The following is a 27,047-nucleotide window of genomic DNA, read 5'->3' as shown; positions in this document are numbered from 1 at the left end:
AAAACCACATTCTTGTTTAGGAAGTGTTCCCCACCACGGCTCTCTGTGGACTTCAGTGTAAAGTTTCAACTCCTCAGCTTGGCACAGAAAGTCACTTTTGTGTGTGTGTGTGTGTGAGACGGAGTCTCACTCTGTTGTCCAGGTTGGAGCACAGTGGGGCAATCTCAGCTCACTGCAACCTCCACCTTCTGGGTTCAAGCAATTCTCCTGTGTCAGCCTTCCGAGTAGCTGAGAATACAGGTGCCCACTACCACACCCGGCTAATTTTTTGTATTTTGGGGAGAGACAGGGTTTCACTGTGTTAGCCAGGATGGTCTCAATCTACTGATCTCATGATCCACCACCCTTGGCCTCCCAGAGTGCTGGGATTACAGGCGTGAGCCACTGCGCCCAGCCCAGAAGTCTCTTGTAATCTGACCAGTCTCCATATTTAGGATCCCATCCTGCCACTCATCCACGAGCCTCCATTTCTCCAACCAAACCAGGCTATCTGTCATTCCCTAAATATGTCATGCTTTGCCATCCTCTGTACTCCCTTTGAGCAATCTTCTCTTCCTGGAATATATTTCCATCATTTCACAGTTGGCCAACTCTTCACTGTCCTCAGGATGTAACTCATATAGCACCTCCTCTAAGAAGTCTTCACCAACATTCTCCTATCATTCTACCTCCTACCATAACAATTTGGACATTCCTCTGACATGTCACACTTGATTATATTATTGGTCACCTGCTCTTAACTATAACCTTCCTGAGGTCAGGAACTGAGTCTGCATATGACATATGAGCCTTCATCACAAAAGCATTCTAAGGCAGTTCCCAATTATTTTGAGATTCAACAATAAAATTCCAGAAAGTAAAGAAATTTTTAAAAAGAACTACTCAACATAAGGGCATTGTTAAGAAAGATATAATTGGCAGGGTGCGGTGGCTCACACCTGTAATCCCAGCACTTTGGGAGGCTGAGGTGGGTGGATCACCTGAGCTCAGGAGTTTGAGACCAGCCTGGCCAACATGGGGAAACCCCGTCTCTACTAAAAGTATAAAAATTTGCCAGGTGTGGTGGCAGGCACTTGTAATCCCAGCTACTCAGGAAGCTAAGATAGAATTGCTTGAACATGAGAGGCAGAAGTTGCAGCGAGCCGAGATCATGCCACTGTACTCCACCCTGGGAAATAAGAGCAAGACACCTTCTTTAAAAAAAAAAAAAAAGTTATAATTACCTGCTGGATGTAATATTATCTAGCCATTAAAACAATTCAGAGATAATTTAAAATGTAAAAATCCCTTCTATGTAGGCTAAAAGGATTAAAAATCTATATGTGAACATTTTATAGGTATGCAAAAAATTCACATAATCAAAGACATAAAGAGATCACAAAACTGTACTGTTTTTTCATGTTGACATTATGGGTGATTTCTGTCCTACTTTATAAATTTTTATGTCTGAAGAAAAATAAGTCCGGGCATGTTGGCTCATGCCTGTAATCCTAGCACTTTGGAAGGCTGAGGTAGACGGATCACCTGAGGTCAGGAGTTCAAGACCAGCCTGAATAACATGGTGAAATCCCGTTTCTACTAAAAATACAAAAAAATTACCGGGACGTCATAGTAGATGCCTGTAATCCCAGCTACTTGGGAGGCTGAGGCAGGAGAATTGCTTGAACCCAGGAGACAGAGGTTGTAGTAAGATGAGATTGTGCCACTGTACTCTAGCCTGGGCAACAGAGCAAGACTCCCTCTTAAAAAAAAAAAAAAAAAAAAAGAAAGAAAGAAAGAAAAGAAAAAACGAGGCAGGGCTTGGTGGCTCATGCCTGTAATCCTAGCTCTTTGGGAAGCCAAGGCAGGTGGATCTCTTGAGCTGAGGAGTTTTGAGACCAGCCTGGGCAACAAATCAAGACCTCGTTTCAGTTTTAAATTTTTAAAAACATATAGATATATATGAGTAAATGAAAACCGTAAAAAGAAACTTCAAAGAGCTTCAGGGTATTGCTACAACTTTCCGGAAGCAGGAAGCTTGCTCTGTTTGCAAGTAGCAACACAAGCCCCTTAGGCTGGCAAAAGCACGGGGGAGCTCCTGTGCTCACTAATGAGCTCATGATGGCTGGACCAGCCCTATGCAGATCAAGAAAGTACTTGCACCAAATACACAGTTCACTAATGGGATCTTGCAAATCCTTGTGATCTTTTAAAAACAGTCCCTTGTAAACAGTAACCAGTAACTAAATGCATGCAGATCCCCAGCACTCTGAATCAATTAGCCACAAGCATTAAAAGGTCAAAACAAGCCCAGTGAGTCATTAAGTAACTTGCTCAACCCAATTTGCAGTTCTGATGGCAGCTGGGTTGAGAATTAAAGAGCAGAAAGAAAGGAAAACACAAAAACAGAAAATTCAAAATGAAAGTTTCCACTTTCACTTGAGAGAATCAACCTCCTACCCGGTTATATTTTCAGTCTTTGGCCAACTTTAAACTCCTCCTACCAATTTGAAAATAATGTATGCTAACTTTAAATTTTCATATATTACAAAATGTTTTAAAATTAAGTACAAATGCCCTCATTTCTCCAAGTCTATCTCCTAGAAATAACAACTATTAAGTTTGTTCTATCTAGCTATTGCCAAACTTTTTCTGTGTGTTTGCTAATATTCATAGAAAACTGAATGCTTTCTCTTTCTACTTGACAACATCTTGAGGTGAAATTCATATAACTCAATTACTTTTTTTGTTGTTGTTTTTTTAGAGGTGGGTCTTGCTCTGTTGCCCATACTGGAGTGCAGTGGTGCAGTCATAGCTCACTGTAATCTCAAACTCCTGGGCTCAAGTGATCCTCCCACCTCAGCCTCTTGAGTAGCTGAGACTACAGGCAAGTTCCACCACTAAGCAAGTGCCTGCTAAATTTTTTGTTTTTAATTTTGTAGACATGGAGTCTTGCTGCATTGCCCAAGTTGGTCTTGAGCTTCTGGTCTCAAGAGATCCTCTTGCCTCAGCCTCCCAAACTGCTGGGATGACAGGTAGGAGCCACTGTGCCCCACCTACAATTAACCATTTTTTAAGTGAACAATTCAATGCTATTTAGTATACTCACAAGGTTGTACAACTACCACCTCTATCTAGTTCCAAAACATTTCCATTACCTCAAATTCATTTACTCTTTTTAATGGCTGCAGAGTTAGTATCCCATAGTCTGGACAGGCCCATTGATTTAATCAATCTGCTACTGATGAACATTAAAATTGTTTCCAGTGTCTGGCTATTATAAAAAGTGCCTCAGAGAACATGCTTTGTATATTTGTGCTGATACTTCCAAAAGGCAGGAATTCCTTAAGTGGAATTCCTTGGTCTAAGAAGTATAAACATTTTAATGTTTGAGATGTGTCACCAAGTTGACCTCCAAACAGGCTATTCAACTTTATATTTCTCAGATAGGTACATGATAGTACACTTTGGTCACGCTCTCATCAACAAGGTATTATCATCAATCTGATAGGGTAAACAACTATACCTTAATTTCAGTTTTGTGTTTTGAAGGTAAGATTGAGGATATTTTAATTAATTTATTTAAAAATTTCCCAGAGAGTTGGAGATTGTCTTCTGTTGTGGCATGGGAAAAAAAGAGAGCTCTATAATTGTTTTGTGTTTCCCTAGTGACTGCTGGGCCTGGGGTACTACTGGGGATATCACAGAGGGTCTTTCAGCACTTCTGATTTCTTCTCTCTGATTCTCGCAACCATCCTGCAAGTTGGGGGTTTATTCCATTCTACTAAGGAGGAAACTGAGGCTGAGGGAGGCTAAGATTCAAAACCAGATCTGTTTTGTTCCAGTAGAGCCTGAGCTCTTTCTACTATGGGGACTGTATCTACTGTTTACATGCAAGACATGCATTGTGGGGACGTTTCAATGAGATGGAATCCAGCTCCTGCCTTCTAGGAATGTAAATCTAGTTAAGGGAGACAGAGAATACATTTGCTCAGTTTTAGGAATAATGGCTGATCTCTGACCAAACTTCAAATTTACACCTTTAATTAGGTTGGATTAAAAGAAACATTTCTTCCTGCTCCATTCAGAAGGGAACTGGATGTTGAAAGGAAGAAGCCCAAGGGAGGAATAAAGAATGCCAACCATTTGTCCAGGTGAGGTTGCTCATACCTGTAATTCTAGCACTTTGGGAGGTTGAGATGGGAGGATTACCAGAGGCCAGGAGTTTGATACCAGTCTGGGCAACATAGCAAGACTCTGTCTCTACAAATAATAATAATAATAATAAAAGAATGCCAAATCAGTGTGTGGTCAACAACTGGTTGGCCCTGGGGAAAAGGGGCAGCAGCTGGGCTGGTCTGGGGACAGCACCTGGGTGATGGGCGGGTATTCATAACAGCACTGACCACATACCAAGAGCACCCCTGTACCAGTCATCAGTACCACTGGGAAAAACTATATGAGAGAACTAGAGTTAGGGGAGAAACAGGTGACTACTACTAGAATAAAACTCCAAGAGGATGTCTCTTGAGAGAGAAGAACAGCCACATCCCTACCAGCATCTCTGCCACTGTCCATCCACACATCCTTTACCCGTCTCCATTTTTCGCTATATTCAACATATGCTATACATATAGATTTGTTTGTTTCTTTCACGTCTATTTCCTTCCAATAGAAGGTAAACTCCTTGAAGGCAGGGATATCTACCTGTTCTATTCACTGATGGATTCATCAGCAACTGGCATATAGTAAGACCTCAACAACTTTTGCTTAATGATTAAATGTTATGCTTGCTATGTGCTGAGCACTGTGAGGGGAGCTTTAGAGCCCTGCTTTACCTGAGAGGTAAGGATTCTGCCCCATTTACAGGTGAAGAAACTAGAGGTTCAGAGAAGATGACACTTTGCTGAAAAGTTCACACAGCTAATGAATGGGTGCTTTATTATTTAAAACATGGTGGTAAGGTGACTGTCAGAATGACAATCCCAGTTTGGTCTATTTTAGGCTAAACCTCACAATATTTAACCAATATCCTACCCTACTTGCCCTAGGATAAGATTCATAGTGTGGTGGGGTACACATGCCCAAATAAATGAATTGCAGGTTACTTCTTGGTGTGTAGTTTCTCAACCTGGCCACCACAACATTTTGGACTAGAAATTCTTTATTGTGGGAGGCTCTCTGTGCATTGTAGGACACTTTGCACCATCTTTGGCCTCTAACCACTAGATTCCAGCAGCACATCTAGCCCAGTTATGACAACCAAATGTTCCGGGTTGAGAAACGCCGGTCCACGGTAACTAGAAGAGGCCCACCTCAAAGTGGGGGACCTGGCCTTGGGCAGGACCACATAAAAACAGAAGCACGTACATAGATCTCCCTGGGTGTGGGGATGCTGGGACTGGAGTGAAAAATATTCCAGAATAAGCAAGAGTTTCCATGAGGGAATCAGCCTACCAAGTGAGTCAAAAACTGCAATCTCATAATTGCTGGCAGCTAAAACAACAATGACCGTAACAGAGATAATGCAGATTTAGGAAATGGATGCTCATGTTTATGCCTGAGCTGGGTATGTGGAAAAGATGCTGCAAATGCAAAGGGGACTGTCTGTTGGGGGCTGGGAATGTGTACTTTACATGTGTCAGAGGAAATGTAAACCCAGCAGGTAGACATAATGGGACAGATCTGATTTGTTAATGTGCCTGTTCAGCGGGGTACTCCCTTGCCCTTTTCCAAAAACAGTTTTCCACAGCCACAGATAACATGCTCCAATAAAGTATTCAAGCCAAGGAAATTCTCCATGCTTACCTTCCTGACCATATTGCTATTTTGTAGCAGATGGTTTATTATCAAGGATTGGAGGTTGGGGTGGGACTGTAAGAGGAAAACACTTTCCTTTGTTGCCACTGCAGTAGGTTAAACCAAAATGTATAGCAATAATGGCCAGGACAAGAAAATGTTCTCCAACAGCATCTTGGAGGAGTCTCCTATGAGGCTCCATTACAGAAATTAATGTTAAATGAGAAGTAACACTTCCCAGCTATGTGGTGTCTGTCACATTTGACCCTCATGTTCATCCTATGAGAGGCACTGGGCAGGTTCTTGTATTTTTCCCCTTTTAATAGATGAGAAATTTGAGTAGCAGAGGGGTAAGTGACTGGCACAAGGTAAGTAAGTGCTGGAATAGGAACAGAGTGCTATTGTTTGACTCCAAAACACGGATTTGGGTGAAGAACATAGGTTTTTGGAGTAAAACAGGCATGGCCTCAGGTCGACTCAATGGCTGAGAGACCTTTCATCTCTCTTGGTCTCAGTTTCCTCATCTCTAAAAGATGCATAATAACAAGTACCTCACAATACTGTAGTGAGGATTATATAAGATAAAGTACATGAGAGGTGTGGCCAAGTCCCCAGTACTCGGTCAGAAGGAATGGTAGTTACCTATCATTGTCATACCACAGACTGCACTGCCACCATTATGCTTGCTTATACATGCTTTGATTCATTAGCAAACAGCAGACTTATCTCTCTGAACTACCTGGACCAAATGGTTCCTAGAGGGACTTCCATTAGGACAACTCCTAGGGTGAGGAAGGCCTTCGGCAGGACAGCGTTGTTTATAAAAGATCTGGAAACAGCCTAAAATGTTCTACAAGAGAGATTAAACAAATTACACTGCAACAATAAAAGGGAACCTTAAACAGTTGTTAAGAAACATTCTTTTTGAAAAAAGCTTAATGATAGATAAGGAGAGAGCCTCACATGCAGTGAGTGTTAAGAGAAGAAAGATTCCAATTTGAAACACAACAAAATGTTAACAGGGGTTACATCCCCTGGAGGGTGGGACTAATGGATAATTTTTGTTTTCTTTTTAAAATTGTATTTATTTTTAATTTTTTTTTTGGTAAAGCAAGGTCTTACTATATTGCCCGGGCTAGTCTTTAACTTCTGGCCTCAAACAATCCTCTTGTTTCAGCCTCACAAACTGATGGAATTACAGGTGTGAGACACTGCACCTGGCTGATTTTTATTTTCATTTTTTAATTCTCTACATTTATTTTCCAGCTTTAATGAAGAAATATTAACTAAGAAAAAACACAGTCAGTTGACGAACATGAAAGACAATGAACACTGAGTTAGAAATGGCACAATACTGGCCGGGCGCGGTGGCTCAAGCCTGTAATCCCAGCACTTTGGGAGGCCAAGGCGGGTGGATCACGAGGTCAAGAGATTGAGATGATCCTGGTCAACATGGTGAAACGCTGTCTCTACTAAAAATACAAAAAATTAGCTGGGCATGGTGGTGCATGCCTGTAGTCCCAGCTATTCAGGAGGCTGAGGCAGAATTGCCTGAACCCGGGAGGCGGAGATTGCGATGAGCCGAGATCTCGCCATTGCACTCCAGGCTGGGTAACAAGAGTGAAACTCAGTCTCAAACAAAGAAAAAAAAAAAGAAATGGCACAATACAAAATCACATATTTAGAATCTGATTCAGATTGATGCACATTATAACCATGGTAAAAGGGCACCCAATTAATTCATAATCAATAAATATCAAGCCTCAAAGAACCAGGACAACAAGAAACCCTTCTGTAGCTGGGAGATATTCTGAGTAGAATGAATGAAAAGCTGAAGAAAATATTTGGCTTAGGTGTGGAGAAAATATTATACCATTTGCATAGTACAAGCCAAAAATTGGGAAGGCTTCCAGAGGCTTGGGGTAGCAGCCCAACCATTTTCACTGGGCACCATAAAGTGGCTTTTACATGAGAATATTAATGACAAAATAGTCCATGAGCTGAAATAGAAATGATGACTCTCCCTGCCTCAGAAGGCGAACAGCAGTGAGGTGGGATGCTCTAACTCAAAAGTCTGGTGATTATTTTTAAATCCTGGCAAACTGTAGGCTTTATTATGACCAAACTTGGACTTTTTGAGATAAGTCTACAGCAAGAGAGGCACTCTGAACACCCTACAGAATCCCAGCTCTGGCACTTACTAGCTTAGTGACCTTGGGCACAATTTTCAGCCTTCAGATCTCTCCCTATAAGGGGTGAATCCTATCTTGCAGAGTTTTAGAGGAGATGATAGGCCATGAACATGAGGTCCTTTGTGCAGAACCTGGTTCATCATAGATACTACACTAATGAGAGTTATTATTAAATGAAAAATGACACGCTTTAAATTACAACAGTCAACTTTTCTTTTTTTTGAGAAAGTTTTTTGCTTTGTTGCCCAGGGTGGAGTGCAGTGGCGTGATCCCAGCTCACTGCAGCCTCCCACTCTCGGGTTCATGAAATTCTCATGCCTCAGTCTCCTGAGTAGCTGGAATTACAGGCACCCGCCACCACGCCCAGCTGATTTTTTTTGTATTTTAGTAGAGACAGGGTTTCACCATTTTGCCCAGGTTGGTCTTGAACTCCTGAGCTCAGGCAATCCACCTCTCTTGGACTCCCAAAGTGTTAGGGTTACAGGTGTGAGCCATGCGCCCAGCGGCATGGCCAACTATTTACAATGGCTTCTAGGAACAGTAAAGAACAGTAATATTCTACTGCTCCAGGAATAGTAAAGAACAGCAGAGAATCAGGAGTTCCTCTTGAGGTGGACTACAGGTCACTTCTGAGCTATACTCTCCAAGCTTGTCCAACCCACATTATCACTTCTGAGCTATACTCTCCAAGCTTGTCCAACCCACCTTATTCTGTTGCTGTTCTGTTTGTTTTATTTCTGTTCCTTTTATTTTAGGCTTTTAGCAGCCTGAAGCCATGGTTTTTAGTTTCTGTTTCTAGTGATAAGCAGAAAAGAGGGATAGGGAAGGGGCTTTACTGGCCCAACCAGAAAAAGAAACTAAGAACCCATGACTGCATTCTCTCCCTTGGATACCCAGTACAAGACAGTCTGGTTTCTGGTTGCTTTCCCTAACGCACATGTGCCACCCATCCCCAAACTCATCTCCATGTCAGCTAAATAAGTTAGTTATAGAAAATTTATGACCTTGGACCAAGGGACAAAGTTTGAGGTAGTTGGAGAAGGAAATCATGGTTGCCAGACATGGAAATAAGCACATCTGCTTGGGTAATCTTCTTCTTATTTCTTATATCTAGATGGCATCAGTCTTCCCATATTCCCTTCTCAAGCCTGAAATGCTTTCTCCCTTTCATCCTTATCATCTGCAAGCCATTCCAGGGCCATCCCATATCCCTCCACCCTTGCTAGGCAGCCCTTCCTTGATGACCCCTCAGGCCATTACTAAGCTGTCTCTCTGTAGAAGATTTTATCATAGAAGATTTTCTAATCTTACCCATTTTTATCTGGTTGCAAAGGTAACACATAATTATTTTAAATATTCTAGTACAGTAGAAATATATAATAAAGAAAAATAAGTAGTTGCATCTCATTTATTTATTTTCTATTCACTTGTAATTCTTACATACTGAGGGAAAAAGGAGAACAAAAACTAAAAGAACTGCAAAAGTATCTTATAATTGTATTCCTAAGAGACAAAAAAAAAAAGAGTTTGACATTTCTGTTTTTCTTCTAATCCATATACTAATACGGTGTATATTATTAATTGGGACAGTGGTTTTGAACCTCCCAACTTTCTTCCCCTACTTGCTAATATATCTTAGACAACTTTTACCAAGTAGAACTTTTACAGTTCTCCAGAGCAGGACTATCTTTTTGTATTGACTATCTCCCCATTAAGTCTAGGCAGAATAAATAACACAGTAGAACCAAAAAACATTAATGGAGACCACTAATTTATCATATATTCATTCTGCATCTGGGTTAAATAAAATAATTCCCTGATCTAAGGACCAGAGGATGGAGCAACGAGAGGCTGCGGTTGCCAGAGACCCTTCTTTGCCATAGCAATCCCCCCTGAAGGGGCTACAACCTGGGGAGGGGACATATATTCTATTATGACGTAGCCCAGCTGAAGGAGATGGGCAGGGCCCTATCACTAGGCTGGCACCCACTGACAGGCCCTGGAGAGAGCTTAGGAGCTGCCTCCAGCTCCTAGCCTTTTTTAGTCATAACAGTGATAATAATATCAACTACCAATTTTTGAGCACATCCTAAGTAATGTGGGTATTAGGCACTGCGGGTACAGAGATAAGAAACCACCTTGGCTTGCATGGAAAACCCAAGGGGCTCCTGGGAACTGCTATCTTCAAAGATATCACAGCAAAAAGAATAACTGTGGCAACAGAGAAGGAGAAATGCAAGAAGTCTAGATTTAGATGTGAAAACAGAGAAGAATTCTATCCAAAGCTGACACACATTAAGAACAGAATCCTTGCTATATCATTGGCCTTTAGTATTTACACCCTTTGACCAGAATTCCACTTCTGTAGAAATACAACACATGATCAGGATGTAGAAAGCACCATTATCTATAATGATGAAAAAATGGAAACGAAAGTTCAACAATAGCAAAGTGATTAACTACACTGTACATTCTTTTGCTGAAATGCTATATGAGTCCATTAAGAATCACGTCTGTGGCGAGGCTCATGCCTATAATCTCACCACTTTGGGAGGCCAAGGTGGTAGGACTGTTCGAGGCTAGGAGTTTGAGACCAGCCTGGGCAACACAGTGAGATTTTTGTCTCTATTTAAAAAAAAACAAAACCCAGTCTTTGAAAAATACTTAATAACATGAAAAATATTCTTCTATTGTAGAGTTATTTTATACTGTTAAGACCAAAGGAAGTAAAAAAAAATAGCATATACAGTATGATAGTGATTTTGTTTTAAAAATGCACATGCAGGTATAGCAAAAGGTAAGATTGCCTGAATGTGCACCAAAATATAAATGGAAATTTTTTGGTGATGGGAAGTAGAATTACAAGTGACTTTTACTCTCTTTTCTGTGCTTCACTGCATTTTTCAATATTTATGTATTTATTTTGCAGAGACCTCTACACTCTGTTGCCCAGGCTAGAGTGCAGAGGCATGATCTTGGCTCACTACAACCTGGGTTTTATGTTTTTTGGTTCTACTTCCTGGGTTCAAATAATTCTCCCACCTCAGCCTTCCAAGTAGCTAGGATGACAGGTATGCACCACTATGCCCAGCTAATTTTTGTGTTTTTTGGTAGAGATGAAAGGTTTCACCATGGTGGTCAGGCTGGTCTCAAACTCCTGACCTCAAGTGATCCTCCTGCCTCAGCCCCCCAAAGTGCTGGGATTATAGGCATGAGCTGTGACTGTGCCCAGACCCAGACTCAATTTTTTTTGTTTTTTTGTTTTTTTTGAGACAGAGTCTTGCTCTGTTGTCCAGGCTGAAGTGCAGCAGCATGATCTTGGCTTGCTGCGACCTCTGCCTCCTGGGCTCAAGCAATTCTGCCTGCCTCAGCCTCCTGAGTAGGTGGGATTACAGGTGCATGCCACCATGCCCGGCTAATTGTTTTGTATTTTTAGTAGAGATGGGGTTTCACCATGTTGGCTAGGCTGGTCTCGAACTACTGACCTCTGGTGATCCACCCACCTCGGCCTCCCAAAGTGCTGGGATTATAGGTGTGAGCCACTGTGCTCAACCTCAATATTTAAATGATGTTATATAATCAGAAAAGAAAGCACAATAGAAGGTAATTTTAAAAAAATAGGACAAATCCATTCAAAAAATGTTTAACAGTCCGGGCGTGGTGGCTCATGCCTGTAATCCAAGCACTTTGGAGGCCAAGGCGGGCGGATCACCTGAGGTCGGGAGTTCAAGACCAGCTTGACCAACATGGTAAAACCTCGTCTTTTTAAAAAAACAAACCAACAAACAAAAAAGACATTTAACGTAGAGTAATATAAAAATATTCACAGCCTAAGTATGTCTTAATAGGAAACTGGTTATGTAAAATAAATTGGAATTATACTCAGTCCATAAAGATAATATTTTCCAAGAATAACTGTGACATACTACTTCCCCTAAGCTGATAAAAACTCCTTATCCAGCCAAATGACAAAGGGAGGAGGAAAACAGAGAGATGGAACAAAACACACTAAGCAAAATGCAAAAAAAAAAAAAATATAAAAGGACAAAATCCAAAGCAAAAAGTGTTAAAGGAAATAAACAGAAATATTTAATCCTAATAAAAGGTGCAACTCCCCCAGGAGGCTATAATGGTGACAAATATGAACATGTGTGCACCTAACTGCATAGCCTGGAAATGTGTGAGGCCGAGATTGACAGAGATGCAAGAGAAACTGATCAGCTGCAGTCATTGTGGGAGGGTTTAAGCTAAAAGTGGGCAGATCATCCAGACAAAGATAAGGCCAAATAGACTGAGAGGAACCCAAAATTAGTCTCACAGTATGTGAGCTCTGTACCTATGCCTATAATAGTGCTAGAGGGAAATTATTAAAATATTAACGGATTGCTCTGGAGTTGGAAGACTAGACGTGTTCTTTTCTCTTTCTACTTTTCTGCATTTTTCCATAATGAACATTCACTTTTATAATGGAAAAGAAAAAAGTTCATGTCCAAAGAGAATGAGGGGCTACATCATAGCATCATGTATACAACATTCCGTAACATGTGCTGAACTGACTCATCTAGATGAGTCCACCAGCCGTGCACAGCTGTGGACAGGGGGAGAGCGTCTTCCTCACTCCACACCAGAGGAACACATGAGGGCCCCTTTCAGAGCTGGGCCAAATTTTCCTCTCAGGCAGGCCAGGGAGGGGATTTATAGGCTCAGGGGGATCCAGACATCTGTGCTTGAGTCTACCGGCAGTGCTAACCTTCCTGGTGAGAAGTAGACAGAGCGCCATGCAGTCGGGCTGTCCCTCCCCAATGTCCACAAATGCCGCCTTTGTGCTGAGGCCCAAGCCCCCAGCCCATATGGGCACAGGAAGCAAGAGAGAACAAATCCTGCAGTGTCTTGCTGCACTGTGGCTGCAAGGACCACTCACATGTGTGACTGGGCTTTTAACATTTTTGGAAGTGGCTGCCAGCCCAGAGCTCTCCTGATATCCTCATGGGCTAACCTGTGGTCTCCCGATGAGCCAGCGGAAGGACTGCTAAGTGTTCCAGCATTGATTAAAGCACTGTGTTTGGGCTTAAATCATCTCTTCTATAATTAAAGGAATGCAATCTGAGAGACCTAAGTGAATATCCAAAGGGATCCATACGTCTCTAAGGTATCAGAAGCCAGGGAAAAGGAATACTACAACAGAGAACCAAGCTGCTCAATTACAGCCTGAGTCATTTTTGGAATAGAAAAGGCATAAATAATACACACACAGCGGTAAGGAATAGATGGCTCCTGAGAGGTTTTAGGCAGCCGATATACTCTTTGTTCCATTTCTCCCTTACTGGTAAGGGAACCAAGACTTAAACAAAATGGGAGAGGATGTGGAGTGAGTCCAATGAGCACCCCTATGAGGCCAGCTCTTCCCCTTCATCCTTAATGCTCTCAGGTCACAATTAATTAGTATCCAGCTGGGTGTTGTGGCTCACACCTGTAATCCCAGCACTTTGGGAGGTTGAGGTAGCAGATCACCTAAGGTCAGGACTTTGAGACCAGCCTGGCCAACATGGTGAATCCCCATCTCTACTAAAAATACAAAAATTAGGTGTGATGGTGGGCACCTGTAATCCCAGCTACTTGGGAGGCTGAGGCAGGAGAATTACTTGAACTCAGGAGGCACAGGTTGCAGTGAGCCGAGATCATGCCACTGCACTGCAGCCTGGGTGACAGAGCAAGACTCCAAACAAAATAAAAAATAAATTATCACCCTCTCTCATTTTAGCTGGCAAGGGAAACTATTATTGACATGCTAGGACTGGAAATAATGCCACAGAAGTTGCACTGTGGGCATCAGGGTGAATTACAGGAAGACCTGTGGGGACAAGCTGGCATTCTCCATGCTTTGCAGATCATTGTGCAAACATGGCAGCTAACTTTGCATATAACCTCAGGGGTATATTTCCATTCACTGACTCCCCCGCAAGAACACACTCAAACATAAGCACATTGCTCACTTCTCTCCATATCTATGTATATTACCGTTATGAATAACTCTTGTTTCTGCTGAGTTGTTTCTGGCCAATGTATAAAGCTTAGAGTAAGCTATTAATTGTGATATTTGAAAAAATTAAATTAAAAAATTATTTTGTACTTTTGAGAGGCTGAGGCAGGTGGATCACTTTAGGTTAGGAGTTTGAGACCAGCCTGACCAACATGGAGAAACTCCATCTCTACTAAAAATTCAAAAAAATTAGCCGAGTGTGGTGGCAGGTGCCTATAATCCCAGTTACTTGGGAGGCTGAGGCAGGAGAATTGCTTGAACCTGGGAAGCGGAGGTTTACAGTGAGCTGAGATCATGCCACTGCACTCCAGCCCAGGCAACAAGAACAAAATTCAGTTCAAAAAACAAAAATTATTTTGCCAAAAAGAATCTTTGAGGTTTCAAAAACCAATTTCTACATGTCAGATCCGCCCTTGGGTCTGGCTTTCTCATCTTGCTTGGTCTCAGTCTGCTGGATTTCAGACATGGCTTGATTTCTTTCTGTTCCAGTTCTCTAAGTCAATCCAAGTGTCCAAGGTGAGCAAATGTTTCCTGCACTGTTATCTGTGAAGGGTCCCCAGAAACAGAAAAAAAGGAATTTTGCCTGGGAAGCCAAAAGGAAGATTTTGAAGATAATGGATATTAAAGCAGCCAGGGCTGGGATATAGTAGGAGGCACAGACTGTGCTCTTCGTAAGCCTGGGAGCACAAACACAAAAAGCCTACAGACCAGGCAAGGCAATGACAGAGAGTAAAGGGCCAGGTGTTAGAAGGGCAACTGGGAGAGGTGGGAACATTTGTAGGTGACAGTTGGCTGCCTGCTTAGGTCTAGCTCATTACTGCCACATGGGATCACAGCACTGCCGCAAACCTACCAAAAGGCAATTCTATTATATCTGGAACATAGCAATATGAGGGCAGGAAGAAGAGCCTGATGCATGATGAGGGTTCACTCAACAGTTATTAAATGAATGAGGACCTTCCCGGGCATAGGGTAGACTGTCCTGTGATCCATAATGGGAAGAGATTGCTGGTACTGTAGAGGTCTCACAATCAAGGGAGGAAATGATTGCAGTGAACTTGAGGCACAGCCATCGAGATGGAGAGGAAAGGGTGAAATGTAGTAGACAGGCTAAAGAATTTTTAAAAAGCAGTACTCAGCGAAAGACCAGATGTGCAGGACTAGGGCAGTGATGAATCTGTGCTCTTCTACCCTCTGCCTGTGATGAACTTGTCTACAGGGCTGAAGGACTGGTCACAAGGGAGAGAAGGTAAACACATCCTTCCATTCTTCTTCACTAGTTTCAAAGCCCTTCATGTTGCTCTCCCAGAAACCTTATTTTCTTTCCTCTGTTCTCCCACAAAAGGGATCAGGGGATTAACCAGGGATCCAGAGGCCCAAGCGCTGAGAGAAACAGATGCAAATTAGGTGATGAGGTATTCATTCAGGGGAAACTACAACAGAGTTAACAGAGATCAGGGCAGGGCAGGGGAAAATCACTGGAGAGGAAGGGCATCTACAGGAAAGTAGCAAGAACCACTTAGGCTATGTGAAGTCATGACATATTGGCCGTACGGTAGGGAGGCAAGGACAGAAAGGGCTGAGGGAGCACCCCAAATAGTTCTCAAGGCATGGATTTTCACAGCATGAGGTTCTGGTCCCCAGTTTTCTTAAAGACTCGGAAAGCATAGATAAAAAATATTGCCAAGCAAAAGTATTCAGGACAAATACAAGGCAGACTCAAGACTGCTGCTCAACTAAACCAGGTGAGTCTTTTCATGGCATACTTTTTGTGGGCTTCAGTCTAAAATAAAATTTGTATAATTATCAAATTGGGTCCAAGGCCTTGGATAAATCTCAGTGTTCACTTTAAAAGATACACTTCATCAACAGTTTAAGAACAACAACTACAACTACTTGTTAACTAAAAAACTATTATAGTAGCTAACATTTACTACTTAGTTAACTAATTCAAAGATTAATGATTGCTAACTAAGGGCCAAAGCATTATGCTAGGCCCTTTAAGGGCACTGTCCTGTAAATCTTTACAATGATTCCACAAAGGTTTGGTGGCATCATGGCAAATTTACCCATACGGAATAATAAAAGCAAGACCTATCTATAAGACTAAGTATGGAAAAAATTTAAAAAATTTAAAAAGTAAAAGCAAGACCTAGAGATGTTAAGTCACCTGCCCAAGGTGAGCCAAGGTTAGAAACAAGGTACTTCTACTCCGAGGTCTTTAGGTCCTCATTCTAAGCCAAGGGTCAGCAAACATTTTATGTAAAGGCCAGATGGTAAATATTTTTGGCTTTGTGGGCAACATGGTCTCTGTCACAACTACTCAATTATGCCATAGTAAAAAGCAGCTATAGACAATAAACAGATGGGCATGGCCATGTTCCAACCAAACTTTATTTATGGATACTGACATTTGAATTTCATGTAGTTTTCACGTGTCATGAAACAGCACCATTCTTTCAATTTTCCCCCAAGAATTTGAAAAGTAAAAATCAGGCTTAGCTTGTGAGACATAAAAAAACAGGTGGTGAACTGGAATTTCTCCACAAAATGCAGTTTGCCGACCCTGGTCAAAGCCACTAGGCTCTGTTGCCTGCCAGCTAACATCCTGTGCTGGTTTCGGCAGGAGGCCCATAGATATTTAATGAAAAATCCTGTGAGAGTACGTCTGGATGGGGCACATAACTCTGAAATATAATTGTGAGGAAAGGCCCAACTGCAGTAGCTCTGGCTTTGTATCACCTTTGACTGCAACTTAAAAACACCTTTCTTCCTGCAAGACCCCTCACTTGAGCTCTTCTATGGAAATAAGCATTGATTTAGGTCACTCTGAAACCAGAGGAAATTCTGCGTAGTATGGGGATGTTCCCTCCCGTACACCATGATTTTCTGTGACCATAGGCCCCGTGTGCCCTTCTTACCTGCAGGGTTTGACCAAAGCGCTTTAACGGTGTGGCCTTCACGGGCGGGATGAGGTTTGCTAGTGACGTGACTCTTGAAAGGGGTTTGACCCGTTTATTACTAGGCTCCTACAGGGTTAAAAAAAAAAAAAAAAAGGTAAAATGTCAAGGTCAATTGCAAAGACAACATAACTCCACCATACAACTGTGTTCCACTCTATGAGGTGCTGGCTGTACACTGATCTATGGAGTATAAACCCTATCACATCTCACTCTGGCTGTACGGAGATGACCTGGCTTAGGAGGCAGGGAAGGAAAAATGGCAAGCAGGGGATGTCAACAGAGGCAGCATCTGGGAGGACAGAAAAGGGGATCTGCTTCTTATGCCTCACCCGCAGTATCTGCCAGCTCTAAATTCAGAAGCTTCCACTTAGTAGAACCAGTCTCTCCATCCCTTTTGTAGAGAAAAGCAGCCTCTGATTTCTCACCCAATGACCTTGTCTTTTGCGGCTCTGGTTTCATCTTTTTAAAAGCCTTTTCCCCACCTTGCCTAAAGCCACGCTTATGCAATGGCTTTCCTAAAGCACCAAAATTGTTTTCTTAGTTCACTAAATTAAAAATATTTAAAAAATAATAAGTTCTATTATTGGGCTATTAAGAAAGCATCTTTGTATCTACAGTATATTCGAAACACACATATTAATATTTATAAATTATAATCAGACAGCAAAAGAAAATGTATAGAGAAAAAGCCCTAACACAGACATCGGTTTCTATACTAATATAGCCACAAGTTTTAAAAATCATCTCCATATAAACCATTATTTGCAAACCTGCAAGTTACTTCAAACCAGGCTGATAGGTGGGAGGGAGCCTACCCATTCCAAGGACTTTGCAGACAAGAATTACATAAACAAAAACACAGGCTGGCTGAGTGGGGTGGTTCATGCCTGTAATCCCAGCACTTGGGGAGGCCGAGGTGGGTGGATCATGAGGTCAGGAGTTCAAGACCAGCCTAGCCAGGATGGTGAAACCCCATCTCTACTAAAAATACAAAAATTAGCCAGGCATGGCAGTTGCCTGTAATATCAGCTACTCAGGAGGCTGAGGCAGAGAACTGCTTGAACTCAGGAGACGGAGGCTGTAGTGAGCCAAGATCGTGCCATGTACTCTAGTCTGGGTGACAGAGGGAGACTCCATCACAACAAAACAAAGCAAAACAAAAAACAGGCTATGGGAAAGAGAATGATGACAGACAAAACATTTTACAAAGACAAAGAGAACAGTTACCCTTGTCCTTCTAAGCTCCATCTGACCTGTAGTAGATGCTGGACAGCACATGAAGACACCAAATTTTGACAGACAAAGCCAAAGTAGCCAATTGCGGTGGCAAATCTCAATCATTTCCAGAGAGAGCCTCTAGGTATTCATCTTTCCTTTTCAGCCATTGCTTTCAAAGTTTCGAGGGTTAAGCCCGAACTTCAGATTCTCCAGGACATCTCTGCATCCCTGTTCTGAACATAGTAGGTACTTGGAAAAATCTTTCATGAATTTGGAATCCTGCTGAGAAACTCTCATGTCATTTTATGCCCTTGCCAGTCTCAGAAATCAAAAGCCTTCTTTGAAATAGACTGTCTTCAAGCTTTCTGGCATTTACATACAAAAATTTAAAAAACTAAAAAAAAAATTCAATACAATCCCACAATGTGGCCAGGAATGATTTCACAATTTCTCAAACTAGTCAAATATTTTTCCAAGACAGAGAATGCAACCAGCCTGCTGGGTACCTCTCCGGCTTCTTAGCATGCTAAGCTGAACAGACAGCAGAAAACTCTCAGAACACTAGGAAGGCTCAGTTCCAAAATGCAGAGGATGAATCTCCCAAGATGAGAGCCATTCCATGACAATGATTTAACTGCGGAAGGGAAAGATCTGACAGCTCTTCTGCTTCGGGTGACGATGCCCTTCAGGATGCTCCCTGTCCAGTGCCAGGCTCTTGAGCATTTGTGCCCAGAGGAGGGTTGAAAACACTTTTTTACGTCAGAGCTGCACCACTGGCGTACGGAATACACGCACACATACGTACGCATGCACGCACACGCGCGCACACACACACACCCCCGGCCTCTTCAGCATCCCCTGAATTTGTCTAAATGGCTCCTGCTTTGGGCTGAAAATGCCAGATTGGTGGCACAAACTGCATTATAGCAAGTGAGGTGACAAGGATTCCCTGAGGAAGCAGGACCTGGTCTCAAAGAATCCTGCTGACAGACTCTGAGTCTTCCTCTTTCACTCTCTTTTTTTTATGGTTAAAGCTGATGGGTCACAGATTTTTGTAATCAGAATGGGGAGGTTGAAAGGCAAATGCCTGGGTTCTCTTGTTTTAAAAAAGGGGCCAGAGAGCACTGCACACTTGGCAGGATGGGGGATGATCTAGCTGTGTTCCACTTGCTGTGTCATCTTTTCTAAGTTTCTGCTGACTTTGCTGTCCATTTTACATGACCCAGTCAGACAGGCATTTTCTGCACAGCTACAAGATGGGTGTACAACACAAATGCCAGCCTCTCTGCAGGTTGAGTGTAGTGCTGCTATGTGAGATTGTAATTAAAACTGATTTCCTAAGTCATTGCTGATTTGGATGTAAACATCAGGCTGCTCTCCGGCAATCTGACATTCCCAAGTAACGAACAATTGAACCGGAAGCCGTTGCTGTGTGATTTAGTGCTATGATCCAGCAATGTAAGCAGGTGCAATTTCAAAACCAGAACACTTACAGGTTATTGGATCTACAGGGGAGGCTTTATGCCTAACCCACATGAGTAAAGTATAAATTATAGTGTTCTCCTTGAGGGTTTCTGAGAGAATAGGAGATTAAAAAAATTCCTGGCCTCATATGATTTTTCTTTTCCATTTACTCAGTGTGTCTCCAGCTACATTTTACTGCTGTCTAAAGAGAGCCCTCAGAGAAAATGTTTCCAGATTCTTGTTAAATAGCTCTACTGAGAACTAGCAAATGCAGATGTTTTCAGGCTTTACCGAGAGCTAACAGAACACAACCTGCAGAGACGCTTCCTAGTCCAGCAACTCAGCTGCCGGACCAAGCTGGGCAAGGTCAATGCTAAACCCAAGAACAAAGTGTCTTGTTTCAAGTGCAGACACCACCCTCTACCACTTGATTTTAAAACAGGGCACTTTGGGAGGCCAAGGCAGACAGATTGCCTAAGCTTAGGAATTCGAGACCAGCCTGGGCAACATGGTGAAACTCCATCTCTACTAAAATACAGAAAATTAGCCAGGCATGACAGCAAGTGCCTGTAGTCCCAGCTACTCCAGAGGCAGGAGAATTGATTCAACTCAGGAGGCAGAGGTTACAGTGAGCCCAGATGGTATCACTGAAATCTAGCCTGGGTGACAAAGCGAGACTCCATCTCAAAAAAAAAAAAGAAAAAGATAGGGCAGGAGGGTATCTCAGTAAAGTTTAAAAAAAAAGAAAAGAAAAAAGGCACTGAGCGTTCTGCATAGACAGTATTTTGTGAATAACAACAATTTTGTTTCATCTTTTTCAGGCCTTATAACTTTTCATTTCTCTTGTCTTATTGCACTGGATAGAACCACCTATATACTGTTGATTGCAAGCCTCGTGGGTATACGAGTTTAATTCTTGGTTCTAAAGTGGTTATTAATAAGATTTCATCATTAAATATTTGCTAAGAACAGGGGAGAGGCACCCTTTATCAAGTAAAAAAAGTTCCTTTCTCTACCAACTTTGCTATAAATTTTTATCATGAATTGGCAGTGGCTTTTATCAAATGTTTGTTCTTCATTTAGAGGACAAGTTAAAAAAAGGGAAGGGAAGAAAAGAAGGGAGGGGTGGAAAGAAGAAAAGGAGAGAATAAAGAAAGGCATACAGGTCATTTTTTTCATAAAGAAATTGATTTAGTTATTGAAAAATATGTCTTGCATTTAATTACAAACAAAGGAGAATAAAACACTCGATGCAATTTTATTCTTAATATGAGGTTTTTTTTTTTATTAAATGGATTTTGATATTCCTTCTCTAGGGGATACAATTATTTTTATTCTCTCCTCATTCTTCCCCTCAACAGTTAAAAGCCAAAGCAGATTGTATGCAATGTAAGAAAATGCCTATTTTATCAATATAATCTTGCATACTTTTTCATTCCTTCAAAAATAGTTCCATTGAAACAGACATGGCATACAGGAACTCCCCACTCATTTTCCCTGCACTTCCTTTTTGCAGCCAGAGTGGGGTGGGGAATAGTAGGAATATCAACCACATCATGTCTGTAGTTGCCCCTATTGAGCCTCAAACATGGTCCAGGAGAGGCTGGTAGAGGACTCAGGCTGCTCTACTACAGGGCAGTGCGGCTCTCAGCTGCTTTACAAATGGCCAGGAGCTAGAGAGAGGTGAGAATTGATTGTGCTAGCAGATACTCTTGCCTGTGAGTTAATGGAGCCAAATAAAAAAATCTTTCAAATGTTTGAAAATTCCAGGAAAGTCTTTTCAGAGTTCTATCTGTGTGCCAGGCAGTATGTGGAAACTGCACTTCCAAGGGTAGCGTTTAATCCACGCGGGAACCTGCTAGGAGGCTTTCACTGTCCTCAAGTTAAATAGGAAGTTACAATCTTAACAGTGACTGAGAAACGCTAGCATAGACAATAATAACGAGCTAATCCTGGTAGCAGGAACTCAGCTCAGTGCTTTACATACAGTTGCAAATTTAATCCTACTCACATCCTTACAAAGTGAACTACTATTACGAAACTAAGGCTTGCAGTACAGCAATTTGCTCAAAACCATTCAGCTAATACAAGGGGACCAGGATGTAAACCCAGTCAGGCTGACTCCAAAGCCCATGCCCTACATCAGGGCCTAACTTTTTCTGTAAGGGGCTACCCAGCCTCTGTCATGACTACTCATTTCTGCTGTCAAACACAAACAATCTGTAAATAAATGAATGTGGCTATATCCTTTTAAACATTTATTTATTAATACTAAAATTTAAATTTCATAGTTTTCATGTCACAAAATATTCTTTGAGACAGAGTCTTGCTCTGTCACTCAGGCTAGTGTGCAGTGGCATGATCACAACTCATTACAGCCTCAACCTCCTGGGCTCAAGCGGATCCTTCCACCTCAGCCTCTCAAGAAGCTGGGGCTACAGGTGCTCACCACTATGCCTGGCTAAATTTTCCAAAATTTTTTAGAGAAGGGGTCTTGTCATGTTTCCCAGACTGGTCTCAAACTCCTGGGCTCAAGCAATTCTCCTGCCTTGGCTTCCCAAAGTACTGAGGATTACAGGCATGAGCCACTATGCCCCGCTTACAAAATATTATTCTTCTGATATTTTTCAATCATTACAACATGTAGGTGCTATTCTTAGCTTGAGGTCCATAAGAAGTCAGCTGTATTCAGTCTTCAGGCCGTAGTCTGCTGACTGTAGTTTGCTGACTGGTCATGTCCCTGGTCAGTGGTCCTCAGTCTCATATTTTCTACTGTAACGTACCCCAACACAACACTCCCAGGCACTGCACTCCCCCACAGGCACACCTAGTCATCGTCAGGCTCCAGCAGATGGCACAAGCTTGATCTGCATATTCTCCCTGCAGCTGGACATGTAGGGTCTTCCCCTGGTAAGTGGGGGGAAACACTTGACTTACTTTTTATGTGAGTAAACCCTATTTTATTGCATTTTATTCTCTTAACTTTCTAAACACAATGCCAACTTTCCTTGACCATTTTAATATATATATGAACTAAGGACATAAGAAAAATGGCATGATGTGTGGGATCTACTTCAAAATGATGACATTGGAGAAAGAGGAAAACAGGACTGGTCACAGGTTAGTAGTTGTCAAAGCTAGGTGCTGGGCACAGGTACATGACAAAATACATGTCAAATGGTACATGTATTTGGTACATGGCTGCCTATGGTACATGTCAAAAAGTTCTTTTCTTTAATGGACACAAAATTGTTTTCCAAGTGTGCCAGTGAATGCTGAACCAGAGTAGACCAGTGCCATCTGTGAATTTTTTTTTAATTTTTAATTTAATTTCTTTTTTTTATTGCATTTTCGGTTTTGGGGTACATGTGAAGAACATGCAAGATTGTTGCATAGGTACACACGTGGCAGTGTGATTTGCTGCCTTCCTCCCCTTCACCTATCTGGCATTTCTCCCCATGCTATCTCTCCCCAACTCCCCACCCCCCACTGTCCCTCCCCTATTTCCCCCTGACAGACACCAGTGTGTGATGCTCCCCTCCCTGTGTCCACGTGTTCTCTTTGTTCAACACCTGCCTATGTGCAAGAACATGCGGTGTTTGATTTTCTGTTCTTGTGTCAGTTTGCTAAGAATGATGGTTTCCAGGTTCATCCATGTCCCTATAAAGGAAACGAAACCTGACAAAAACAAGCAATGGGGAAAGGATTCCCTGTTTAATAAATGGTGTTGGGAAAACTGGCTAGCCATGTGCAGAAAGCAGAAACTGGACCCCTTCCTGACACCTTACATTAAAATTAACTCCAGATGGATTAAAGACTTAAACATAAGACCTAACACCATAAAAACCCTAGAAGAAAATCTAGGCAAAACCATTCAGAACATAGGCGTAGGCAAGGACTTCATGACCAAAACACCAAAAGCATTGGCAACAAAAGCCAAAATAGACAAATGGGACCTAATCAAACTCCACAGCTTCTGCACAGCAAAAGAAACAGTCATTAGAGTGAATAGGCAACCAACAGAATGGGAAAAAATTTTTGCAGTCTGCCCATCTGACAAAGGGCTGATATCCAGAATTTACAAAGAACTAAAACATATTTACAAGAAAAAAAAAAAAAACAAGCCCATTCAAAAGTGGGTGAAGGATATGAACAGACACTTTACAAAAGAAGACATGCATGAGGCCAACAAACATATGAAAAAAATGCTCATCACTGGTGATTAGAGAAATGCAAATCAAAACTACATTGAGATACCATCTCACACCAGTTAGAATAGTGATCATAAACAAATCTGGAGACAACAGATGCTGGAGAGGATGTGGAGAAATAGGAACACTTTTACACTGTTGGTGGGAGTGTAAATTAGTTCAACCGTTGTCGAAGACAGTGTGGTGATTCCTCAAGGACCTAGAAATAGAAATTCCATTTGATCCAGCAATGCCATTACTGGCTATATATCCAAAGGATTATAAATCATTCTACTATAAGGACACATGCACACGAATGTTCACTGCAGCACAGTTTACAATAGCAAAGACCTGGAACCAACCCAAATGCCCATCAATGATAAACTAGACAGGGAAAATGTGGCACATATACACATTTGTGCATGGAATATTATGCAGCCATCTGTGATTTTTTACATCAGTTGTTAGGGAAGGCCTAGTTAGAGAGAATACTAAAGAGACAAACATCATCCAGAATAGAAGAACCTGTTTTTTTTTTTTTGAAGATGGAGCCTTGCTCTGTAGCCCAGGCAGGAGTGCAAGTGGCGTGATCTTGGCTCACTGCAACCTCCGCCTCCTGGTCCCAGTTCAAGCAATTCTCCTGCCTCAGCCTCCCAAGTAGCTGGGATTACAGGCATGTACCACCATGCCCAGCTAATTTTGGATTTTTAGTAGAGATGAGGTTTCACCATGTTGGCCAGGCTGGTCTTGAACTCCTGATCTTGTGATCCGTCCACCTCAGCCTCCCAAAGTGCTGGGATTACAGGCATGAGCCACCGCACCCGGCCTTTTTTTTTTTTCTTTTAAGTTCCTGCTACTGAATTTTAATAACTTCCAAATAACACACATCAGAATAGGGAAAGCTCCATGTGTTGGGAAAGAGAGCTCTGGGAAAACCACTTCACAGCATTTAAAGACAGCAACCTCATGGAGAGCCAAGGGCCCAGTAGCCACAACCCCTGAAGCCTTTTAGTCTCCTAACTGGCTTAATTCACTCTCATTAAGAAACCCATTAATGAGTTCCCAATCACTGAACTCCATGACATAAAACCATGGGATGGGGTGGGGGTCAACTCTAATTTATTTTAGAAACACACAGAAAAATAGGGGTCCTTCAAGATCAGCCTGCCCGTGGACAGGAGTCCTCTGTGTTCCTGTTGTATGTATTTTAACTTGTGAGCATGTTTTGTTTTCCTTTGTATGCCTTTCAAATTCGTATTTTTCTCTTAATTGCTACAATAACATCATCTACTCAGGAGGCTAAAACCTCCTATCTTTGCTACATCCTCACTCCCCTTCTGCCTCTCACCGATCAAACAAATGTAAAGCTCATTACCCTACAATTGCCTTGACTTTACCACCCCTCTTCTCAGGGCCAAAGGGTGGTTCACAGCATTTTACAGTTTGTGCCCCAGATTCTCACCCTTCAAGACTTCTAGGCTACTACAAATATTCTCGTGTTCTAATTTCCTCTAATACCTTCTATTTCCAAGGCCTTTCCCACCCTTTCAAGGTTTCTGTTTGTTTGCCCACTGGACAATTCTTTAACTTCTGCTTCTGCCTCTTCCCAACTATAAGCTTTACTTCAAATGGCCCCACTCCACCCATCATAGGGGCACCTGATGGCTTGCTTTGGATCATTTCTTTCAATGAATTCCTACAGATTTTCCCTCTTGTGTTAATGTTTTTCTAATAAAATGGTTGAGAATGAGCCATATTATTTTTATAGCTCTATCTATTTTAGTCTGGCTCTCATATTCGCTAATCTTGTGGTCTTAAGCAAGTTACTTACTCAGTTTCTTCAGCTGAAAAATGGGGAAATAACCTCGTAATACAGCAAGCAGTGAGAATTCTATGGGGAGGAGCTATGCTTTATGGGGAATTCACAATCTGTGTAGGTGCTGGGTAACGAGCTTTATATGGATTTGCTCTTGGCATCTTCAGAACATCTTATGAGAAAGCTAATATCATTATCCACACTTTATAGGTGAGCAAGCCAAGGTTTAAGGAGCACAAATACACAAGATCATGTATCTCGGGTAGTAGCAAAATGTGGACCATGTACTAGACTATACCCCTCTGCTTCATTATTCTGCCCAGCAACAGACAGATAATGACAATGAGTACATAGCACAGTAATTTGTGAACAGCAAGATAATTATCAGAGTCTAGAATAGGGCTCACAAATTGTTATGCTTTTGCTAAAGATTATTCCCCCTGCCACCTTTGCCTCTAAGAACAGGTGAGCTTATCTATTCACTCAATATATGCATACTATTTTTCAAAGAATTGATTTTGAAATAATGTTAGATTTACAGAAGAGTTGCAAAATTAGTAGTGTTCCCATACATCATTTACTCCGTTTCCTCTAATATTAACATTTTATATAACCACAGTACATTTATCAAAACTAAGAAATTAACACTGGGGCAATACTATTATTAACTATACTATTAACAGAGTTACTGGGATTCCACCAGTTTCTGTTTTTCCACTAGTGTCCTTTTTCTGTTCCAGGATCTAATCTAGAATCCAAAGTTATATTTCTGTCCAATCTGTGCTATAGTTCCTCTATCTTGTTGTCTTTCATGATCTTATAGCAAAATACTAGAGCTCTCTAATTGACACCTGTTAAGAGTACTGGTTGGTTGTTTTATAGAATGCCTCCCACTTTAGATTAATCTTATGTTCACTCATGATTAGGTTCAGGTTATGCATTTTTGGCAAGAATACAACATAAAGATGTGCCCTTCCTGTTATATCATATAGGTGGTATACCATGTTGCTAAGTCTTACTACTGGTGATGTTAACTTTGACTACCTGGTTAAGGTGGTCTTATGGATTGAATTATGCCCCTACTGAAAGATAAGTGCATGTTCTGACTCCAGATACCTGTGAATGTGATGTTATTGAAAATAGGATCTTTGTAGATAAAATCAAGTTAAGAAGAGTCATACTAGTTTAGAGTAGGCCCTAAATCTAATCACTGATGTCCTTATAAGAAGAGGGAAATTTAGAGACACACATGGAGAAGATGGCCATGTGACAAAGAAGAGGTAGAGAATGGAGTGGTGTATCTACAAGCCAAAGAACACGAAGGATTGCCAGCAAAAACCAGGAACTTGGAAGAAGCAAGGATTCCTCTGCAGGCTTCAGAGGGAG

At 41.7% G+C, this 27,047-nt stretch overlaps 1 protein-coding gene across 23 annotated transcripts in view; it reads right to left on the bottom strand.

Annotated features, from left to right (window-relative positions):
* ARHGEF3 (Rho guanine nucleotide exchange factor 3) overlaps positions 1-27,047 on the bottom strand; it is a 348,474-nt gene that overhangs the window by 33,715 nt on the left and 287,712 nt on the right. For 21 of the 23 annotated variants that reach the window (XM_078351854.1, XM_078351855.1, XM_078351856.1 and 18 more), the window contains one exon: positions 16,932-17,039. In XM_078351854.1, the coding sequence (XP_078207980.1) occupies positions 16,932-17,039 (108 nt within the window). Of the gene's footprint in view, positions 1-16,931; positions 17,040-18,200; positions 18,919-27,047 lie in introns of those variants that run through there. The other 2 variants (XM_008981852.5, XM_035273880.3) reach the window with 1 other exon arrangement.

Source organism: Callithrix jacchus, chromosome 15, assembly GCF_049354715.1.
Source record: "Callithrix jacchus isolate 240 chromosome 15, calJac240_pri, whole genome shotgun sequence".
NCBI classification, from domain to species: Eukaryota; Metazoa; Chordata; class Mammalia; order Primates; family Cebidae; genus Callithrix; species Callithrix jacchus.
Note: the sequence above shows the minus strand (reverse complement) of the source record. Positions and strands in the feature narration are given on the sequence as shown.